Below are 21,662 nucleotides of genomic sequence, written 5' to 3' on the forward strand. Positions count from 1 at the left end.
TGAGAAAATATAATTCTTGGCCCAGGGCAGGGACAGTAACAGTGCTGATGAAATTCGCTGAGGCGCTTTAAATTCAGCCGTAACCCTGCAGTTCCTGGAGATAACATGAGGTTGTTCATTCCAAACTGTGTTTACTCATAATCCATGCCCATTACAACAAATTGAATAGCCTAATTTTAAACGCACTCTGACCGAAAGTGACATTCGTGCGAGCCCCTTTTCCTAAAGTAGCTTTCAAAGGAGAATTTTGTTGTTGTTAGAAGACTATTTGTCTCATTTCCGGAGGTAGATTACGATACCTATAAAACAGTGGCGAGTTAAAACATCGCTCAACAATAGTTTGTATTGTTCACAGTCTCAGCTGGACTTTCACATTCAGATGTTGATTGCCTCCAATTTTATTCCCCCCCCCACCCCAACTTCCTCAACTGCTTCAACCCTGTTAATCCATAAACACACCTGGTAGAATTACAGATCACTAGCTGCAAGTGATGGGAAGTTATGTATTTCCTGAAAGCCAGCTTTCTCCAGATGAAAGTGTTCTTTATTCAATGCCAACAGAGTTTTAAAAAGGAGGGAACACCACAAAACAAGGACACAGCATGCTAAATGCAAGGAGATTTTTAAAAGAGGAGATTTTAATCAACGTGGGTCAGAACGAAAACGCACCTTAAAAGAATGAATACTCGGGGCAAGCAAAACCCACCAATTGTACTTCAAAAAGTTGTGGCCAGACTGTCTTCGCTTTTAATCCATCACACAGACACCAAAATAATGATAATTTTAAAATGCACCAAACTTAGTTGTATTTGCATTTTATAGCATCGGTTACACACTGATGCATTTTTCTTTCTTCTCTCTCCCCCCCCCACCCCTCGCTTTTTTGTTTCTTTCCTTTTTATCCAAGCTACTGGTTGCGTCCAAACCAAACCGTCGAAAGCTCAACCGCAGGCAGCGAAAACATTTCTTCGTTAATTCCATAGCATAGAAAGGAACTAAACGAGCACGTTTGCCTTACTGGGTAGTGTTGGAAGTAGTTACAGTGACAGCTAAACAATCTGCACTGCAATCTCCGCTTCAGTCATTCAGGCGTCCTCTCCGCTCCTCCCCCTACCCCAGAAAAACACGAATTACAATAATCTATTGCCCCCCAGCTCTGCCGGGGAAATGCCCTGCCCGGACACATTTCGCAGCAGTTTCCTTTCACCATTTCCCCCCCTTTGGAAAACAGAAAGTCAGCAGCTGCATTTTGCCACCGCAACAAAGTCACACTTTGCGATACCCGTGTATTTAATCCGCCTTTTATTTGTTTTCGGAATTCCCTACACCCCAGCACCTCCTCCACCAAATTCTTCGCCTTCCTCCTCCCGTCGAAAGCTCGTCTGCAGCTCCAGCCACCCTCGGATACAGGTGCGGGGGCAGTTATCCTCTTGAGCTTAAAAGCCTCTTTCTCCTCACACAGAAAACCACTTACAAACCCTTCTCATGCTCGGCAACTTCACCAAAACCGACCTCTAACTAATAGCTCTTAATCCAAACAGTTTGAACAAGGCGAACCGTTGTTTAGACTGGCGGGGTACCGGCAGCCTGGCCGAGGGGACACGGGTGAGTCCTCCCCAGCCAGATCCTATCGTGATATTTTACTGTTGACACACAGCGAGGTGCAGAGGAAAGGGAGGGGGCAGAGCAAGTCCTGCCGGAATACCTTGCCCGGGGGTGAGCTCAAATCCTCCCGTATAAAAAGGTAGGCCAGATTTTATTCCCACCCCCCCTTCTTCTTCCCTTGTCTTTCATTTCTATTTCTCGCGAGCAGAGCAGTTTCCCAGGGCTGTCCTTCCCAAGGGCTGCGGGAGCTCCGGCGCTCCCGCCTCCGCCTCTCGGCCACGTCGTGGCAGCACTGAGCACCAACGGGCCCGCAATAAATAATCCGGCGGAGGCTGCAGCTCCAGTCCGACGGATACCGCAGTGCAATGCAAATGCCGTGCTTTATCAGTCCGGCAGCACAACCAGAGCCGCGGCCAGAGCTCAAAGCGCTCCGAGCCGCTCGTTCGCCCTGAAGAGGCAACAGAGGAGCCGGACGGCAGCGGCCGTCTTGGAGGCGCGGTCCCCGGGGCCCCGCTCCTTCCCCGCCGGCACACACGGCGGGGTACCGTGCCGCCAGCCGCCGCTCCCCCCGCTGTAGCGCCGCACTGTAACAGTCACAACAAGGAGAGAAAAGGAGGGGAAAAAAATGCTCCATCTCTGGCGCTGAAATTGGTTTAGTCGCTGCAAAGCCCGCTCCGCGTTGCCGGGGCGCGTAAAATACCCACGCCGGCAGCGCCGGGAACGCGGCTCCAACGGACCCGCGGCCGGGCACGGGGATTCTGCAGACAGCGCTCGATCTGATAAAGAAATCAAAGACACACTAGCGCTGTTTCCCCCCATCTAGAAACAACCTTTCTTCTCGACATGCCAGGGGACACAGAAGACACTGTGCTGACTGCTGGGTTGTAGGAAATTTTTTTGGCTTATTTTTTTGGTTTCTAGTATTTTTATTTTGTGTCTTTTTTTTCCCCTCCTTAAAATGCTAAAAATTAAATTACATCTAAATTGCAACTAGAGCAATTTTAATTTAATGCTGCGAAATAATACTTTTTAAAAGGACAAAAAAAGCCAAAACAAACGTTCGAGGTTTTTAATCCCCCCCCCCTCATATGCTAGGAAAAAAAAAATCTCCTCGGATTTATGCTGCAAACCAGAATTATTATAAAATAGCCAAAATGTTGCAGCAAGTCCCTGGCAAACACAAACAGAAACAAACTGCATTCAAAAATTTTTAAAATTAGAAATCCACGTCTTCATTGCTAAATAATAGAAATAAGACATTTTGTTTAGGCATATTTTTGCATGCACTAGTTAAATCGGAATCAACTGAGCTGCAGCCACTTCTGTTTTCTTCCGGTAACATTTCCATTTGGTTTAATTGCACATGTCTAATATTTAAACGTATTAAACAATGCTTCCCTGCTTACAGTAGTGTCATATACATTTCTCACCTTTTAGGTTCTGGCTCAGAGGAGCCCCTGCGACTTTGACAGCTGTCGCTTTGGCTGCACAGGAGACGAATCGCCCTCCTTTTGGTGCCAGAAGAAGCAGGAAATTAGCCAGGTTGCGAGTTGAAAATCTGCCACGCCAGTGCTTTGAATCCAATATGCCACACCTTCCAGCGGGGGAACTGGAAATTGCCATCCCGGATCTGTGTTCTAGGCGGCTGCTTATGCCGAACCTCCGCACACTTTGTTCACTATTGCCTTACAAAGAACAAATGAAATGGGGATTGAAAGCCAGAGAGATCCGAAGCAGGACAGAGCTCAGCAAAAGAATGCGGCTCTATTCTCGCAAGGGAAATTATAAAAAAGTTCATGTTCACGGTTACCATCCACATGACCGACAACGACCAATGGAAAAACCGAACAACTCATAAAGTTGTATTGCAAAGTTGTAAATTTTCATAAACAACAACGGATTTATGGCCTTTTCCTCATCACTAAGAAGAGGCAGGTCTTAGAGAGGCGCCATCTTACCACAGAGGCAGCCCTGGAGTTTTTTTAAAGACCAGGAGTTTGTACAAATTTTATTAAAATTACAATTACTATGTTGACCAGGAATGGAGCACAGTAGGAAAAGGGAACTTCTGCGCACATGGTGCTTTGGTTCTACCTGTATTTGCTCGGCCGAATAAACGCACTTTTAGGGGCGAGCTTTTTTATTATTATTCGTGGAGGGTTTTTTTAATGATTATTTTCATTTAAAAATTGGAAAAAATATTAGATCTCTCTGGCATTAGCAGTACCTGGCAAAAATTATATGTTTTCTTAAGCGGGGTGATTTTTCTCCTTTTTAATGCCACCCTGATACCCCTCGCCTCCCGAAAACTGCACACACACAAACCATACGTGTACCCGACCATATCATTCACACTTGAAAGTTTCTCAGCGCACTTTCTGTTTGTTACTAATTATTATTTCCCTGCGTGAGATTTCGGCTGTATTGACGGCTGCCAGGACTGGGGTTGCGACTGCAAGAGGACACGGGAATACAGCGGAAGAAAACCCTCCAATAAAGCTTTCTGCTTTATTAATCAACTGCGCTAAAGACAGGGGTGGGGGGAGAGAAATCATGAAGTTGAGATAGAGAAATTGACTGATTCGTATCAATTTATCACCTTGGATTTATTTTTTCTCTGGCCGGGGAGTGTGTGTGTGGAAAAATTATATATATATATATAAAAAAAATTATTATAGGATCTAATTTTTTAATTTGTCTGTGTAAATTATTATTTGATGCTTCCCTAATAAAGAAACACGGTTCATTGTCGACAAGCATATTTATTTTCTGTGTAACATAAAACACATTTATCATGGGAGATACGTGTACACGATATCACTTCCAAAGAGAGTTCACAGACATTATTTTTTTTCCACTTCCAATACTTACACGGCATATCCAAATGTGCACAGCGAACACATTGAAACACATTGTAACATACAGTTATTGTTATTTCTTTTTTTTGAATAAACTTCAGCCAAACCTTCAAGACGGATTTATACAGAGTTCTTAACAATACATCACGCTACAAAGTTTCCAAATTAATTACATACTTTCCGATTGACATGATCTTACAAATGAACTCCAAGACGAATATAAATGACCAAGAAAACAAAAAAATCGGTCAAATATACAGTATCTGCTAGTGTAGGAAAAATCCGTGGTATTACATATTAACACGTTTGGACACAAAAAGGTGGTGTTTTTTTAAAGGTGGTTACGTGGTATTTTAAATTCATGTCTCAAATAATGCTTTCCGCTATATTAAGTAAGATCAGCCTAGAAAATGGGCTTTAGCAGAGGCAGCCGAAGGTAGTGGCCAATGGGAGATATTAAACCGCTTTGTACAATATTGGTGTGTGTTTGCTTCCTCACTCGGAATAGTACAGAATCGAGGACAAGGATATATTGCAGCATATGGTTTTCATTTATAATTGCTTTGGAATAAATATATTATTTTAAATTTAAATATATTCAGCCTTTTCGGTACCAAATTCAATACCAAAGCTATTGATGCGTGCTCTTTGAACGACTACATTTACATTTCTAAAAGCATTTTGCGATTCACATTAGTATTGTTATCTTCTTTTGACTACTAAAAATACAGTATACTTTCGAAGATAGGTAGGCGGAGCAAGATATATAGGTAGTCTGGCAAATAGGTAGTACAAATAATTGCTGTAGATTGTAGTGGTTTGTGGGAGATATTTTCTTTCCCTTTACTTGCTGTTTAACCTTTTGTTAGTGTAGCTGTTAGTCATGGTACTTTTTTAATAATAACTTTAAAAAAAACAACAAGACATCTCCCCTCCAACACCCCACCCCCCCCACAAAAAAAAAAAAGAAAGAAAGAAAGAAAGAGAAGTGCAGAGTTACTTATTCTAAATTAGGTAGTTTTTCTTAATGTGAGTCTAACGCATTTTTCCCCTTACACATGATTTGAACTATAGAGTCAGGTAGTTACTTCGGACGGTCATGGTTTACTATCTCTGCAAGCAGCAGTTCTCCCACTGAAATGTCCCCTGGAGAAACCCACCCAAGTCTGGGTAAACAAAAGAATAAATTATTGTAGGATGCTCTTAGGAAATATTACCAAAAGAATCGGCAAAGGGCAGGTTTGGGGAGTACGGGAGAGTGGAGAGAAGGCTGGAAAAACCACCTCAAGAAACGTTTTCATGTTTGCAAACGCTCGCTTGCAAGATGGCTATTAAAGGGAACTGATTTTTTTGTTTGTTTGTTTTTAATAAAAAGTGAGACTCTCTCTTTTTTTTCCTTTTTCTTTCCTTTAAAGGGAGATTTTCCAACTGTCATGTGCATACATTATACTAAGATCGCTTCCTCGAGTGGGACTCCTTAGTCCTCCTCCTCCTCTTCGTCGTCTTCCACTTTCTCAACAGAGGCTGCTGCTGACGTGGGCTCGTTGGGAGCCGGAGTGCTGGAACTCTCTTCCTTGTGCTCCTTCTTCCACTTCATCCTCCGGTTTTGGAACCAGATTTTGATCTGCCTTTCCGTCAAGCAGAGGGCATGGGCGATCTCTATCCTCCGTCGCCGAGTCAGATAACGATTGAAGTGGAATTCCTTCTCCAGCTCCAGGGTCTGGTATCGAGTGTAGGTCTGGCGCCCTCGCTTCCTATCTGGACCTAAAAGCAGGCACACATGGCCAGGAGTAAGGCAAGAAGAGAGGTGGAAAGTTTTGTCTTATTTAGTATGTTGTGGTGTTTGGTTTTTTTTTTAAATTATTATTATTTTCTATAAGTAAGTAAGTAAATAAATAAATATGCAAAAAGCGACCAAGCGAGAGTGAATGATCCCTTTTTCTCACTTCCACCCGCCCCCCACCCCCTTGCCCTAACAAAGACATTTCAGCTACACGACCTGCCCTGCTTAGGCAGGGCAAAAATTAAGTTGATCGAGACCTAGAAAAAGTGGAGATAAAGCATTCAGGAGAGGAGGTGGGAAAGGAAATTGCATCTGGGAGGAGGAACTTTTCCCCCAGGCAATGTATTTCCCTAAAACCTTCCAGCCTTTCACATTTCGCAAGGGGAAATAAAAAAATGGAAGGCTGGGCTGTATTTATTTGATTGTAATGTCGGGGTCTCCCTCCACACCCCACACACCACCACCCCCCCGCCTGCATCGTAAACAATACATCGCATTTAGCTCCAGAAGAGAGCTCTCCTTTTCTACACACTCTCGCCCCCAGCCCCCTCACACCCCCGCCCCGTTTTCCTGTTTAGTACATTTCTATAGATCCTTATCTCCGTGGAAAGGGCAGGGGGGGACGAGAGTGGCACGTCTCGGCAACGTGGGTTGGCAGCCCGTCCCCCGCTCCTGAACGCCCCTCTCCCCTCCGCCTTCCGTAGCGAGCGGGATTTTCTTGCCCAACTTCGGCAGAGGGCAGGGGAGACGCTTACCCGAGGGGGCTCTGGGAGCCCGAAGCCAAATGTCCACATTTCTATAGCAAACAGCGCAAATCAGCTCAATGCTAAAATTCCATAGCAAATGGAGTTAAATAAATTTACGAGGCTAGAACCCATTAATTGGGCAATAAAAAGTTTTATGATACTCATTTACATACAATGCCACGGGCTTTCTACGCAATGGCGCCTCGGCTATAATTAAAACCATAGAGGCTGTGCTGACAGTAATTCTGGCGACGCGCTTTGCCTGGCTGCCACGGCTCCGAGCCCTATCCGCTTGCCCCTACCTGAAGACCTCATCCAGGGGTATATCCGGAAATTAGGCTCAGCCTGGTTGTGCAGGTTGCTTTCCTCCGCTTTCTCACAGCTGGGTTTGGTTAGCTCATTGCAGAGGACGGGAATGTTCTGATCAAAAGAGGAACAATGCAGGTTGTAGGCATCAGAGCCCAGGCTGTATCCGGAAGAAAACGGGCTTTGATATATGGTACTGTTCACATTGTACAAGCCGGGCATGGAGGAGGCAAAGGCACCCGCGCCTGGTCCATAGCCGCTTCTCTGGGAGTTGCTTGCAAAGGAGCAAGAAGTAGGCTCTGCATTTTGGAAAAGAGAAGCCCCCGCCGTATATTTGCTAAAAAGCGCATTCACATAATACGAAGAGCTCATAATTTTGACCTGTGATTTGTTGTCCGGCAGGCTTCAGTGTCGGTTTTACGAGGTAGCGTGATATATGATAACATTACACCCCCAGATTTACACCAAACCCCATTTTCTTTTGGACTGAGCTGCCTCGAGCACGTGACCAGTCATATGACGCCTCCCGCCAATCCCCGCCCGCCTCACAGGTGGTGCCGGCCGCGGCCCGCCGGTGCCCGGCCATGGACGGGCCGGGGTTGCCCGGCAGGGCCCCTGCAGCCGCCGCCGCCCCCTCGCTCCCCGCCGCCGCCGCCGCCAAGGGAGGGGGAGCTCTCCCCACAGGGACGACGCGCGCACCATGTGGTCCTTCAGACCGACCGGGGAGCGGGGGGGGGGGGGAAGAATGTTGTGAAAAATCAGATCATGAAATATAAAGTTTAAAGGAGGTTGCTCGTCACCCTCAAGTTGTTTTTCCCCATGGAAGAATAAGAGATCTCTGCGGGTCTCCCCTCGACCACCAGACTCCACCATTCTCGGCCCTTGCTGCAATGCCACTGGCCCTGAAGAGCTGCCCGAGCCCTGAAAATCAAGACACCCCTCTTGAGTGCGCCCCATCGGTTTCCTTTCTAAGAAAAAAAGCCATGATCACCTGTCCCGGGGGGAAAAAAAAAGAAGGGGGGGGGGGGGGGGGGGGGGGAAGCTACGAGTGGACTCAACTTTCTGAATGTCTCAACAAGAAAGAAAAATATAAATAAATAAAAAATCCCGAGGACTGAAGAAATTGCCTACAAATGGCTTAATGGCTTCAAATCTCAGTCGCCTGTTTAATACCCCTTTTACCTTTCCGTCCTTCCTACCTTACAGTCCTAAGCGTGAGGCGGCAGCGGTACACCGAGATGCCAAGGAGCGTTGCTGCTTTTCTAAACACTGGGCTCTCCAACAATGCGAATGGCTCTCCATTGAGAATGCTGCACCGTGCCCTTCCTTTAAACGGATCGTAAAATGAGTTTCCTTCCCTCAGACAGGGAGTCCTGGTAAAGACAGCTTTTACTGCCTGCCTGTATTGCACATCATAAACTGGAAGGAGCACAATAGAATTGCCCCGGAAATTCTCCTTTCAATTATAGTTTGGTGCCCCATGTACAAAGACTTTCTCACCAGCTAAAATTGTTCTTGGCGATATTTCGCACGGATCCTAAACTTTACATTTTGTAAACGTGGGACACCCTCTCCCCCCATCACACACCTCTCCAACACACTTATGGACACACACACGCACCCTTTAGGACTCCATGCACGGTTATTGAAGCCCCATGATTATAGGTTACTGACAGAAGCAAGTAAATTCTCTAAAGCCAGATGCCTGAGATATTGGCGCTTCAGAATATGCAAATGTGGCGGCTCTACGTAGATATTTGCCAGTGTTAATAACGTGATAACGCAGTTATTAATCGCTGGCAGAAGAGAGTACTGGAAAGAAATAAAGGCCCAAGAAGTTAAACGAATGCGATGCAAACAAGACGACGACCAAGAAGATCAAAGAGGCTGAAGGAGATGACATTAGACCAATAAATTGCTCCTCTGGCGACAACATACCAAGATGCAAGAAGAAAGAAACGGCAAATATAACCAATGTCTAGACTTAAATATGGACAGTGTAGGACTGAATAGATTAACCGGCTGTTTGTATTTCGGGCTCCCTGATTTTGTACATTTTGCAGGTTTATATATTTCAATTTGTATGAGAGTGTGTGTGTGTGTTTACTGCTCATACCCTTTTTATACACATATACATTTTTACTTGCCTTTATTTTTGTTTTCCTGCCAACCCCTAAGCTTTCTAAAAAAAAATAAAAAAGAAAAAAAGATTTAAAAAAATCACTGAATACGTTTTAAAAGGACCCCCAGACACGAGTGCCCGCCACCTTATTTGTTTCCCCCGTCCTCTCCTTGTTAGGCACTTCCACCGAAACAGCCTTTGAAATGTCTGATTTTGCTGTTTATCAATCCAGGCAGTATCATCGTGCATGAAAATGTACTTTTCTTTTGATTGGGTTTTTTTTTCCCCCAGTCGAGGAAACGGTGAACGGGTGCAGATTGCGAGGTTTCAGTCACCGCAATATTCTCACGCGCTTTAAAAATAATCCTCCAGGCGGATTAACTGTGTTTATTGTTTTCATGTGAGCTCTGGACTGCCGCTCTTCGCCTTCTGAGCTTTTCCGGGAAGTAAAAGGTAGTGATAGAGCAGTGCTTAGAAGTTATAAGCGACCTGGGAGCACTACATGATTATGGCTTTTGTATTAAGCAGTATCTTGATGTGGTTCATACTAGAGAAGATTTTGTTGTTTTGGAATCTGTTCTCGCTGTAATTTATTCACGTTTATAATGGAGCATACTGTGCCAAGTTATTACTTAGTATGACAACGCATAAACACTTGTTTAAATTTCAAAATAATTTTACTGCCTAAGGAAAAAAAAATAATCATAATAAATTTGGCAATCCCATTGTAGACAAACATTTGATAGGGAGGCTTTTGTTAGAAAGCAGGGAGTAGCTGTTGCACTTTATTCCTGGAAAGAATTAAATCTTTGAAACAGTGCAGGGGGAAAGTAGCTCGGCATTTACATTCTTTCCCGATGCTGAATTTCGATATAAAGGGATTGGCTTTGATTTAAGGAAATGTAAATAAAACGCAGAGAAAGTAGCTCTGTCATTAAATACTGTGCAGAGATTTGTTTCCTTGCCTAGCTTAAACTTGAAAAAGACTACGTTCATACTTCAACCCATATTTTATGCTTCCTTCCCTCCTGCTTTTATTTTCCTTACAATTACTTTCCTCCACCTCTCTTCTGGCAACTGCTATCTGAAAATACTCCACATTTCCCCCCTAAGCCTCATTCTCAAGCCGCGACAGCAAACACAAGCAAAATGGGGGGAAGAAATACCAAAACGATTTAAGGAAATCAAAATAGACGGCAAAGAGAAGTTAGAAATGACTTTGAGAAACACGTCAAGTTTGCAGAGCATCATCCTGCCCGCATCTGTATCTTATCATTAAAACGGGTCTCACAGAGATGAAACTGCTGGGGACAGAAGAAGGGCTTTTTATTTATATCAAAGGCAGCTGTTGAGGAATTTTACTCGCCGGTACATAATTTCCAAACGAGAGATTTGCGGCGCTGCCGTTTTCCCGCATGCTGTGCCTCCAGCTACGTGAAACGGAGGACATTGGAAAATACGTTGATTCGCCCCCCGCTACGAGGGTGAAGCTCTTCGTGGGGTTTCCTCCCGTACTGATACGGGGGAAGCCTCTTCCACCTTGTCCGAACCCTTCAATCGCCTCTTTCTCCAGATATTTAATTTCTCACCAGCCCTTCGGGAGGTCAAGACAGCTTGTTTGCAGGCTCAGAGCTTCACCAGAGAAGGGTGAAGAATGAGGCAAGGGAAAGAGAAGCTGGCAGTTCAGTGCCCGGGCTCCACCCGTCTCTATTAGCTAAGAGGAAATGCCTCGGTGTTTGGAGAACAATAAATACAATGTATGTCCTTGGTGCAGCGCAAGCTTTACTTGTGCCATGAGAGCACCGAACCCACGGTCGGCGGCCAGACAGTAAATACCACCCTGTCCGCGCCCGCTGGCAGCGGGGCATCCCTCACCGTACTCCCAGGATAAGGGACATCCCCCAGCCAACTCCCCCCAAATCTATCAGTCTTTGTTAAAACCAAAGCAGCGGTTCCAACGTCAGTTATGCTCTCATAAAGTCGACATTTTAGGAGCTTTCGGGAGGTGGGTGAGCGCTTGATGGCGGGCGAGCTCTCTTTCGCGAGCTCATAGCGCCACCTGCCGCCGTAAGGCCGCCACCGCTGCCCCGCCACTGCCGCCACGCTGGCCCCGCGGAACCAGCGCCTCTGCCCGCCAGCGCTCGGGAAGATAAATGTCCACCTCCCAGCCTGGATTTAAGCAGGGGAAGGCCAATAAAAGGTTGTTATTTCCGCTCGCCCGCTTTATCTAAAACAGCCAGACAAAACAAATGAAAAGGCTTTTGTAGAAAATCTTAATTGTGGCTGGACAGTTGTAAACTCATTAAGAGCCGAATTCCAGACAGTTTGCAGACCCGTCATTTATTACACACTCTTAATGCTGATTCTTTGAAGTTTCCTCTGTCTGCAACAACAGAGGGCGTCCCAGCATCCCCAAATACTGGCTCAGGGATCAATTAGGGGCTTTTTGTGTGTGTGCGCAAACCAGAACGAGCTCACTTTTGCTAATTAGAACTCATCAAATCTTACCCCGGATTTTTTTTTTTTCCCTTTAAGGTAAAGCCGAAAGCATGGATTGATGTTTTTCTGATTTTTATTTCTCCAGCAGTTCTGCACATCTGTAAACTTCTTACCGGTTCCCTAAGTTTTGTCCTCAGCCCTGCAGCGTTTTACACCCCATAAACGGTTACAGCAGTCATTTTCTTTTATTGCGCTCTATGGCTCTGAATTTTCCTAACAACAACTTCTGCCAAGACCATAAGTGTGTTCCGTCTTATTTTGCTTTAAATATATATATGCGTGTGTGTAAGTGTACCTCCCAAAAACCAGAAGGGGTTTTATTGTTATTCTACATATTTGCAAACGAGGCTCGGTGTGGCGCAGAAGTGTGCTGCGGCTCATATTATGGAGAATGTCTACTCAGAGCAGTAAGATGTCTGCCCCTCCAAGAGGGTAAATTTCAGCAAGCTCTCAGACTTGGCTATTTTCTTTTGTTTCTGAGCTTGGTTTGGCTTCGGGCGGCGGGGGATGGGTGCGTACAGCAGGGGTGTGTGTGAAAATCTTCCACTCCAAATAAACCATCTTTTTGTTTTTAAATATAAATCCTATTTTGTCTTCTCCGCGCCAGCCTGCTGCCAGCCCGGCTAAATCAGCGAGCAAAATTCACACTATAAATTCTACCTTCATCGTAAGGAAAATTTTCTCTGTATCTGTATCTATCTATGCGTACATATATATACACGCCAGTAAAATGCGACGCTTTGTTTTAATTTGCCGCGAGACATTTAAAAAGGAGGACGAAAAATGCCAAACGTGAAGGCAAGGGAAGGGGAAAAAAAGGTGACGTTTGGAATAACATATTTTACACTCGCAATTATCTCTAAAAGGGAATTCAAGACGAAGGCACTGGTGAACCTTCTCACTGGGCTCGTTGAAGTACACATAGTACTGGATATTTTCTGGTGGAGGCTAATTAAGCATCTCAGCTTAAATGTCGCTGCCTGAGCTGATTTACATTATTGTCCGCACCAAAGATTGTCAGACATTTTGGTTTGGTCCTAAATCCTCCCACATTGCCAGGCAAACTTTTTTAAACCTCGTTAACTTGAGGCTGTGCCCCCGCTGCTATCCAAAGGGGCTCCCTCCTCGCACTGCTGAGCTCCAGTTTATCAAACTGTATCCGAGAGGGGGAAGCTGAGCCTCCCCCTCTCGAAAGCAATGGTATTTAGTACCTGAATCTGCCCATTTAGGACGAAAATAAGCCCAAATTTTCATTACCTGGCGTATACATATATAGCACCGTGAGTTTGCCTTGGCTCCAAAACAATACAATAATACTGCTGCTTGCCTCTGCAGCTGCCCTAGCACTGCCACAGATTTGATGTGCCATGGAAGAACCCCTCCTTAATAATGTTAAACCATCACAAGATGTAAAAGAATCAATATCTTTTATTCGGCAAAAAAAGGTTAAATATAATTTCAAAACAAGGATTTGGTCAGTAGGCCATGAGGTAACTATTTCAAAACAGACAGTGTACGTTCTGCATCAAGACAACCTCCCCGATTTTTGTTGTTGTTGTTTTAAACCAATACAAATTTACAGTAACCAAATGTAGGGTTTTATAGTGTATAATTTATTATCAATAAAATTCACCTTCATTACAATAACCATCAAATAACTCAATTAAAATTAAAATGTAAACCATAGGTAGTTACCTTTTTCACATATACGTATAGCTCCGAAATCTGATAACTGCTCACTGGTGCAAAAACAATATTTAAGCTATTCTGTTTATTTACTTTTTTTTTTTTTTCCCCTTTTTTTAATATATAGATTATATATACAACAGACAAAGACAGTACTCTCTCTCTCTCTATACATATATATCAACTGTGCATACTAAAATGACTTGCTTCAATATTTTGAGAACCATAATTCCCAGACATCCCAGATGAACTTTTTTCCCTATTTTTTTTTTTCTCCTTTCTTTCTTTCCATTGGGATATATATATAATATATATTTTACAATCAAAGGTTAACTGTCTAATTATACAGAAAAGACTTAATACACTACAGAGCTATACTCTATGCAATTTTTATAATAAACAACCTGAGTTCAAATTGAATTCTAGCTTACACCATTACATCCGGTACAGCACCCAAGCACATAAATTGAGTCACAAACATAATTACCACAATAAAACACAGTGTTCAAGTATTAGAGCAGAGAACTCTCTGCCGTTGAAGAGCGAATAAAATTAACTATGTAGACTAAACTATACAGTCCGTAAATAGTTGTGCATGATGAAAAGGTAGTTTTTTCTTCTTGTTTTTTTTTTTTTTATATATATATTTATTATTATTTCCATAAGTGAAGAAACAGGTAGATTTATATAAGCCAGCTAAACAGCCTTTTCGTGCTAATGCCCCCTTTTTCTTTCCTATTAGAATATTAAAAGTTTTACTGTACCTGTCCTGGGAAACTGGCCTCTGTGACAACCAAAGTACAGTCATAATCAGAATTTATCAAGGGGAAAATAAGAGGCCTGGACCCAGACGTATTGTGTGACAGGGCTTGAGGAGAGGAATTTTTGTGTTTGGTTTTTGTTTTGTTTTGGGGTGGGTTTTGATTGTTTGTTTGTTTGGGTTTGGGTTTTTTTGTGGTGGTGGGGTTTTTGTTTGTTCAGTATTTAACTTTCTTTTTCTTTATGCATGTTCAGTGTAGCCCGCTTGTCACCATCATTCGTCCTTTGCTCGATCTTTGTTGATTTTCTTCATTTTCATCCTTCTGTTCTGAAACCAAATTTTCACTTGTCTCTCAGTTAAATTAAGGAGTCTGGCCACCTCGTATCTACGGTCCCTAGTGAGATACATATTGAACAGAAACTCCTTCTCCAGCTCCAGGGTCTGATGCTTGGTGTAAGGGCATCGCTTTTTCCTGGTGGACCTTGCGTGGAGCCAGTTTGCAGCAGGGTTATCTACAATGAAAACAACAGAAGTTCAGGCTCGGGGAGGAGGGGGAGCGGGCAGCAGGGGAAAAGGGGGGTGGCTGAGGAGGGAGACCCATGCAGGACCAAGCAGCGTAGGTGTCCCGATATTGGAGTTTAGAACATGGCTCTTGCTTCCCCAGGCACAGAGGATGATGAGGCACAATGGATTCCAAAATACAGAGACATGGAGAGGTCACACGCAACCGCATGCTGCAAAGACTTGCCGCCCCCACCTTCACTTGTTATTTTGGTGTTTTTGTTTGGTCTGTAGAATGCACTTTTGAAATACTCTTTCCAGTCCTCTCTCTGTCTGCTCGCTCCCTCCCTCATCCCTGGCCTCCCCTACACACAACCCTCTCATACTGCCAGCCCGGGGAGTGACCAGCCACACCAACATGTCATCGAAATAGTTTCCCTTTTTAATTTCAACCTTCTCCCATGTCATCACTGGCAAGACCCAGGATGCTGGCGAGTCAGTCTACAGCTGGCACAATTAAAACCTCACCCACTTAGCACCCTTTTTTTTTGCGTGGCGTTAATCGCGATGGCAAGCCCGAAGTGCTCTCCCACCAGTCCCTCAGCCCTGGGAGCATCCAGCCTGGGGTTTGCCACCGAGGAGACGAAGGGGGCAGGGAGAGGACCAAGTAAATGGCGAGATTTCTGCTCTCAGCCCCTCAACATCCGCCTCGGCCTGCGAACCATCTCAAAACAAATCAGATTCATATCCAATGCTTTCTAGGCACTCTCTCATCGGCGGCTGCCCACGCTGGGGGCGCGGCGAGGCAGTAGGATGCCAGCATGTCCTGCGGAGTTGGCTGGGGCAGGGATGGGCAGCTTCTGCCCTTTTTTAAAAAAAAAAAAAAAAAAAAAAAAAAAAAAGTTGCAGTTGTAGGGTGGGGTTTTGTTTTCCTTTCATCCTGGAATGCCCGAGTCATCCTAGATTCCGTTCGAGCCTGAGAAAAGCAGCGCTGTGTCCTGCAGTCCAGAGAGCCCGGCAAGCTGGAGCAGCGTCGGCAGCAGCCGGTGCTCTGCCGCGTCATTAGCCCCAGCGCCTCCACACCGCCCCGCGGCCGCCAGCGCCCTGAAGTCATTGGACTCCCCCGCAGTCCCACTTACTTGGATCGATCTGCGGTTTCTCTCCGTTTGCCTCACTTTCTCCATTGCTTTCAGAGAATGCGCCTTCATGGCTTTGCTTATCCCTATCAACTGGAGGAGAACCACAAGCATAATCAGAGAGAGACAAAGTGTGAGTGTCAAACGTGGTACAGTCAGCCCTCCTGGCCGCCAGCGGTTCAGGTTTAATGCCGTAATGCCTGCTGGTAGGTAACCCGGGGAAAGACAAGGAGCCCGGCACAGGCTCAAGCCACGAACGCATGTACCTGCCGTCGGGCGGTGCCACGGGCGCCTGGTGGTGCGCGTAGGGGTGGTAGACGGCGGGGACGCCGCTGGCGCCGGCGGGGTGCGCGGGGCTCCAGGGCGGGCCGAAGACGGGCGCCTTGGGCTGGAAGCTGCAGGGGGCCAGCTCGGGGTGCTCGGCCAGTGCCGCCGGCCGCGGCGGCGGCCCCAGCGGAGCGGGGGCGTAGCGGGGCGCCGCCAGCTCGTCCCCCTCCGGCACCAGGAAGGAGTCCACGTAGTAATTGCTGAGTGTCCCGGGAGCGGACATGGCGGGCGGGCAGGCGCGGGCGGCGGACCAGCCGCGGTTCGGGGCTGCGGGTTTCACGTAACAACTTGGTGCTGGTGGGGAAGTAGAGTCAGTAATAAGTTGAGGGCAGCCCGGGAGCCCATTGGCTGCCCCGGTCACGTGGCGAGGGAGCAGAACAATAAAGTATAAATCAGTCCGCGGGCTATTAATGGGTCAGTGTTTTCCAGCCATAATTTTTATAGCAAGGCCATATGTTTTTATGCAAAGGGATATTGGAGTTATACAGCGGGGTTTGTTTTAATTGCGGCCAACTGAGATTAAAAGATCAGATCCGTATTACAGCGTGTGTGTGTGTCCCTTTCCTCTTCCTCTCTCTTTCTTTTTATTTTTTATTAATTTAAGCGGACTATTTTATATCATAATTAATCATCTTATCAGTGAGTCGTGTTCCCCACCAACAAAAAAAAAAAACAACAAACACCAAAAAAACACCAACCAAAACAAACCCAACCCACCACCCGTGTGATCGCAGACCTTCATATAAAATTATACAATAATTGAAGCAGTAAAAAAGGCAAAATAGCAATCGCGGAATAGTGTATTTAAATATATATTTATTATATTTCATAAGGAGTTATTGTTTCGGGAGCCACGGGGTTGTTATTGAGTCAGTAACTATGAGCGCGCTCATTTGCATCGCTGTGTTTCACAGCAGTAAAAATTTACGAGTGCTTGGAAAGGTTAAATTATACTATTGTGTTTAGTTTGGGAACTCACTGTAAATAATACCCTTCCTTTCGTCTCAGAGCCGACAGCGGAAAGTCAGATCCAACGTATCCCCTTTCCGAAACCGCACTGCCGAGATGGACCTCCCCGTCCGGACGGAGGAGGATCGGGGCAGTCTATGGCTTAATATTTAGTCTGGCCCACATGAAACTGCACTTCACCACACCACGCCACTCCACTCAGCCACAAAGAGCTCGGCAGTGACCGAAACGCCCTCCTCGTCCTCCCCGCCGCACCGCTGCGACCACAAGCCCCTGCCCTTGGACGGGGCCGCGGCGACCGGGGACTCACTCGCCAGGCCGGGAAGAGGAGCCGAGGCTGGGCGGCGCTGCGGCGGACGGAGCGAAGTGGAGAGTCCTGGTCAGGAGGGAAGGAGCGCGGGCAGAGCCGTGCTGCGGTATTTATCGCGACGATTAATTCTCTAACTATGTAGAGAAGCAGCAGGGGGAAAGGGGAGAAAAAGGCCCTTCTCCCCGCTGCCGAAAGGCACCCTGCCTCTTAGGGCGGCTGTCAAAGGGGCACTGACAGTCGGCCGTCCCGCATTCTGCTGCATCAAATTTATGTGCAAATATAGTTATTTATTTGCTGGCACCTCCTTTGACTGCAGGACACACGCTAGCGGCATCGGAAACCCAGCGGAGGGTTACGGTCCTCCGCAGAAGGAGGGGAGGGCGAGCGGGGGGAAAGTAAGGGGCGGCCAGATCCAAGTCCAGTGTTAGGAATTAAAGTCGTGTCTGAGCGCTTTGCAAATATGCCTGTGACTCCCGGGTTTTTGTCCGGCGGATGCTAAGGGTGTCACTGTGGCTGGCAAAAGAGCTGAGTCAGTGGTATTCAGGGGACATTTAAAAGTCACCAAAAGAGGCTCAATTTACTCGAAATAGCCTTTATTTATTTATTTATAGTTGAAAATAGAGCCCAGCAAATGGCAGGGGCGGCTGAGTAATAATTAAAATCACGTGTAAATATTGTGCATGCGAAAGTGTGGTTCTAATTAGTTTTACATTGCTATGTGGGCTCTCTCCTTCCCATTTCTTCTCTCTTGCCTTTTCTTTTCATGTGTCCCCCACGGTTTAACCCGAAATCTTGCAGAGATCCTATTTTAACAACGCTCTCTCCCTTCATTCAGGATTACAAAGGCCCATAATGAAATCATTATCCCCCATTAGAGTTCGAAAATTATGAAACAGTTGCAATATCTCCACGAATAAGGAGCCCGTTATTTTCTAAACAAATATAAAAATGCAAATAACGCACTCCGGTGCTTTTTTGGTTTTTTTTTTTGGTGACCATTGTATAGACGCGCCGTAATAGAGAAAAATAATTGTATTTCTTTCCTGGAAAGACGGAACTCAACGTCATTTGTATTTGTTATTAAGAGTCAGCTGTGGTGAAATGTGATTGTAGAACTTCCTTTTTCCATTCACAAAAAATAATCTTAGCTGCAGGAGTCCTGCTTGTTTATATTCGAATTTGGGTTCTCAACTTGCAGCGGGTTTCATTTTTTTGGTTCCTCACCAAAAATAATAGCAAATTAATAAGAATAACACTAACTTTTATAAGAAAACATGTCTTCATTTTTATTTCCCTGTAAAATACTGCATTTGTTCCCTGCCAGCATCCCAGCGGCAGGAGAAGGTATACAGAAAACAAGACACAAAATACAGCAAATAATTACAGACATTTTTCACCCGGTCACATTCATGATAATAACACTGGAGCATTCGCCTCACTTTTTGTATTTTTATACCCAGTTTTCCCCCAAAGTACATCTTACACATGAGCCACGTACACATGGGCAGCGTGGTCTTCGTACAATTTGAGTTGCAAATTATTGTAGGTTTTGGTAGGTTCCACACTCCAATGCAAATGACTCCCTGAATATGGCAGAAACAGACGTTCACATCAAATTGCGATACGAAATCGGAGTTCTACGAACGAAGCACCGCTGAATGAAAATACTTCCTGTCTTTTATCCCGGTATAAACAAATTAGCTGAGCTTCCATTCCGCTAGCTCTTACGCCCCGCTACAACGAGCCGGTTTTAGCGAGGGCCGTTTGCAAGCCCTGCTTCATTAGCCACGCACCGCGAAGGCGCGGACAGTACGCTGGCGCGGGGCAGGAATCCGCGGGCGTTGGCGATCTCTCCTGAACGGGAAGTTCAGGATCGCCTTTCCCCAAGGTTTCCTGCCACTGCGAACCTCTCTTAACAAACGCCAGTGCCACGAATGCATGGAGGTGTTTTGGCACAGCGAAGAGAAAAAATGATTCATAATTTGGAGGAAGCAGTCTAAAATCAGGATGATGTGATTCAAGAGGGAACTAAAGGGCAGAAACAAACCCACATACAGACGCCGCACAGGCACGCACAGACATATACATTTTAAATGCACCCCCTGTACGTGTGCAGACCCCGCGGACAGCCCTTCAGGCGCACACTATGCAGAGGCAGGCACAAGCACTTAAATTTGGCTTCTACGAGCAGCTCTGCTCCTGACTCAGCCGAGGACGTCTCCTTCTCTAAGGAACCGCTTAGGATGAATCTAGCTAAAATCCGTTATCCAAATTCCACTGAGTTCCTATAGCCCAGCCTGGAGTTTCGAAACAAGCTTATAGTTTGTTGGTTTGTTTTGGTTTTAAAATATTATTCTTCTTAGGTAACAATAATCACGGGCTCGGGGGGTGGGGTGGGAGGGGTGGAAAATAGAAATACAGCCTCAAGGAGTGAGGTTTCTGCGGTTTTCCCTGCCTGCATGTCCGCTGCCGAGGGCGCCGTGACGCCGCAGGCTGCCGGGCGAAGGGCCCGGCGGGAGGCCGCCCCTGCCCGCGGTCGTTCTGCGGACACAAAAGGCGGCGGCGGTGGCGGTCCCGGAGAGGTCGCTGTTGCCTGTTCCGCCGTCGCGGAGAGCGGCCGCTCTCGCACCACAGTCGTGATCATAACCGAGGCCTTGCGGGTCGCGCATCAGCCGGCGCCCCCGGGCAGCTCCGTGGGACTGGGTCCGACGAGCGGGGGCGCGGTGTCAGCAAAACCCAACAACAGGCCCCGGCTGGCATCGACCACCACCCACGGAAGGAGAGAGCTGCCGGCGGGGCCGGGCACCCCTGCCGCGTGTGGGGTCCGCCTGGCTGCGGGCGCTGAGCTCCAGGGCTCCTTTTGTGAGGGCACGCCGAGGCGGCTGGCAGCCTTGATCTCTCCCCATCCCCTCCCCCAGGCAGGCTTTTGGGAATCTGCTTTTTAATAATTCCAGCCAGAAAAATAAAAACAGTAGCCCCCCACCCCCCGACCTCGACCCACGCCGAGCAAAATGCAAAAACGCACCTGACCTTGAATGCAGCCTACGAGATATATTAAAATCCCGCAAGCAGGCAGGAACTCGCTTAGGAGCTAGCTAACCTTGAAGAACTTGTCAAGTTTCCCCCCTCGGCTGCCTTGTTTATCTGAGGAATCAAAGGAGGCTCCGTTGCAGATGGGGAACAATGGCATTGGAACTTGACGCCTACAGATCGCTTCAGCGCTAAGATTTCTTCAGGCAGAAAGGACACTCGCACCAAGCATACCTGGTGATGATATCAACTGAAGTAATTAAGGCAGTTTCGTGCTGTAGAGAGAAAGGTGGAGCCCCAACAACATGAAACTACCTAAACCACAGAGCAGTTCTCAGGCGCTAATTATTACTTTCCCCATTGTCGTGGTCCTTAACGCAAGGATCCCGCTACGAAAATAAAACCAGAAACGTGACTAAAACATCCCTCTCGCCCGCCCGCCCCGCTGGCGCCCCTCCGTGCCCCACGGCCGGCCGCGGGTGGAGCAATGAATACAAGAGAAGAAAAAGAAAAAAAAAAAAGAAAAAAAAAAAAGAAAAAAAAAAAAAAAACAAGAAGGAAAGAAAAAAAAAATCAAAACACCACCCCCCAAAAAACAAATCCACAACCCTCCCCACACAGACAGCTTTCGTCCCTCCGTGCAAACTCATTCGGGGAGAAAAAGGCCGTGCACGACAATGTTACATCATGAAAAGCTAAAGGGCTCACAGTAAGCTCGGGTTCAAAGTCTGTCTGCCCCCCCCTACACCCTGCAAAGAAGCATTAGCCCTCCTTTGACTTCCCTTTGTGCAAGACTCTGATAGCTAAACATGCTATTTAAACATGCTATTTAAAAAAAGAAAACAAACAAAACCAAAACCCACCCCCCCCACACCCCCCCAAAACACCGGCCTGTGTGAAATAAGCTCCCCCACATGCAGCTAGATAGGGGATAGTCTTGTCTTGGAGGGGTCCACTGCCGGGGTGGCGATGATGGGGTCTCGTGTGTGTGTGTGTGTGTGTCCCCGCCATGCGCTCACCTTTG

At 46.3% G+C, this 21,662-nt stretch overlaps 2 protein-coding genes across 2 annotated transcripts; both read right to left on the reverse strand.

Annotated features, from left to right (window-relative positions):
- Positions 1-5,839: 5,839 nt before the first annotated feature.
- On the reverse strand, positions 5,840-7,757 carry HOXA7 (homeobox A7). The gene is made up of 2 exons (XM_009908712.2): positions 7,295-7,757; positions 5,840-6,227 (listed from the first exon to the last, which is right to left on the reverse strand). Exons 1-2 carry the CDS (start codon positions 7,668-7,670, stop codon positions 5,941-5,943), a joined length of 663 nt encoding a protein of 220 aa, XP_009907014.1. The 5' UTR covers positions 7,671-7,757; the 3' UTR covers positions 5,840-5,940.
- A 6,810-nt stretch (positions 7,758-14,567) lies between these two features.
- On the reverse strand, positions 14,568-16,552 carry HOXA9 (homeobox A9). Its single transcript, XM_009908728.2, has 2 exons — positions 16,006-16,552; positions 14,568-14,877 (listed from the first exon to the last, which is right to left on the reverse strand). The coding sequence occupies exons 1-2, from the start codon at positions 16,550-16,552 to the stop codon at positions 14,639-14,641; spliced, it is 786 nt and encodes a 261-aa protein (XP_009907030.2). The 3' UTR covers positions 14,568-14,638.
- Between the last annotated feature and the right edge of the window lie 5,110 nt (positions 16,553-21,662).

This window comes from Dryobates pubescens, chromosome 4, assembly GCF_014839835.1.
Source record: "Dryobates pubescens isolate bDryPub1 chromosome 4, bDryPub1.pri, whole genome shotgun sequence".
Lineage (NCBI taxonomy): Eukaryota > Metazoa > Chordata > Aves > Piciformes > Picidae > Dryobates > Dryobates pubescens.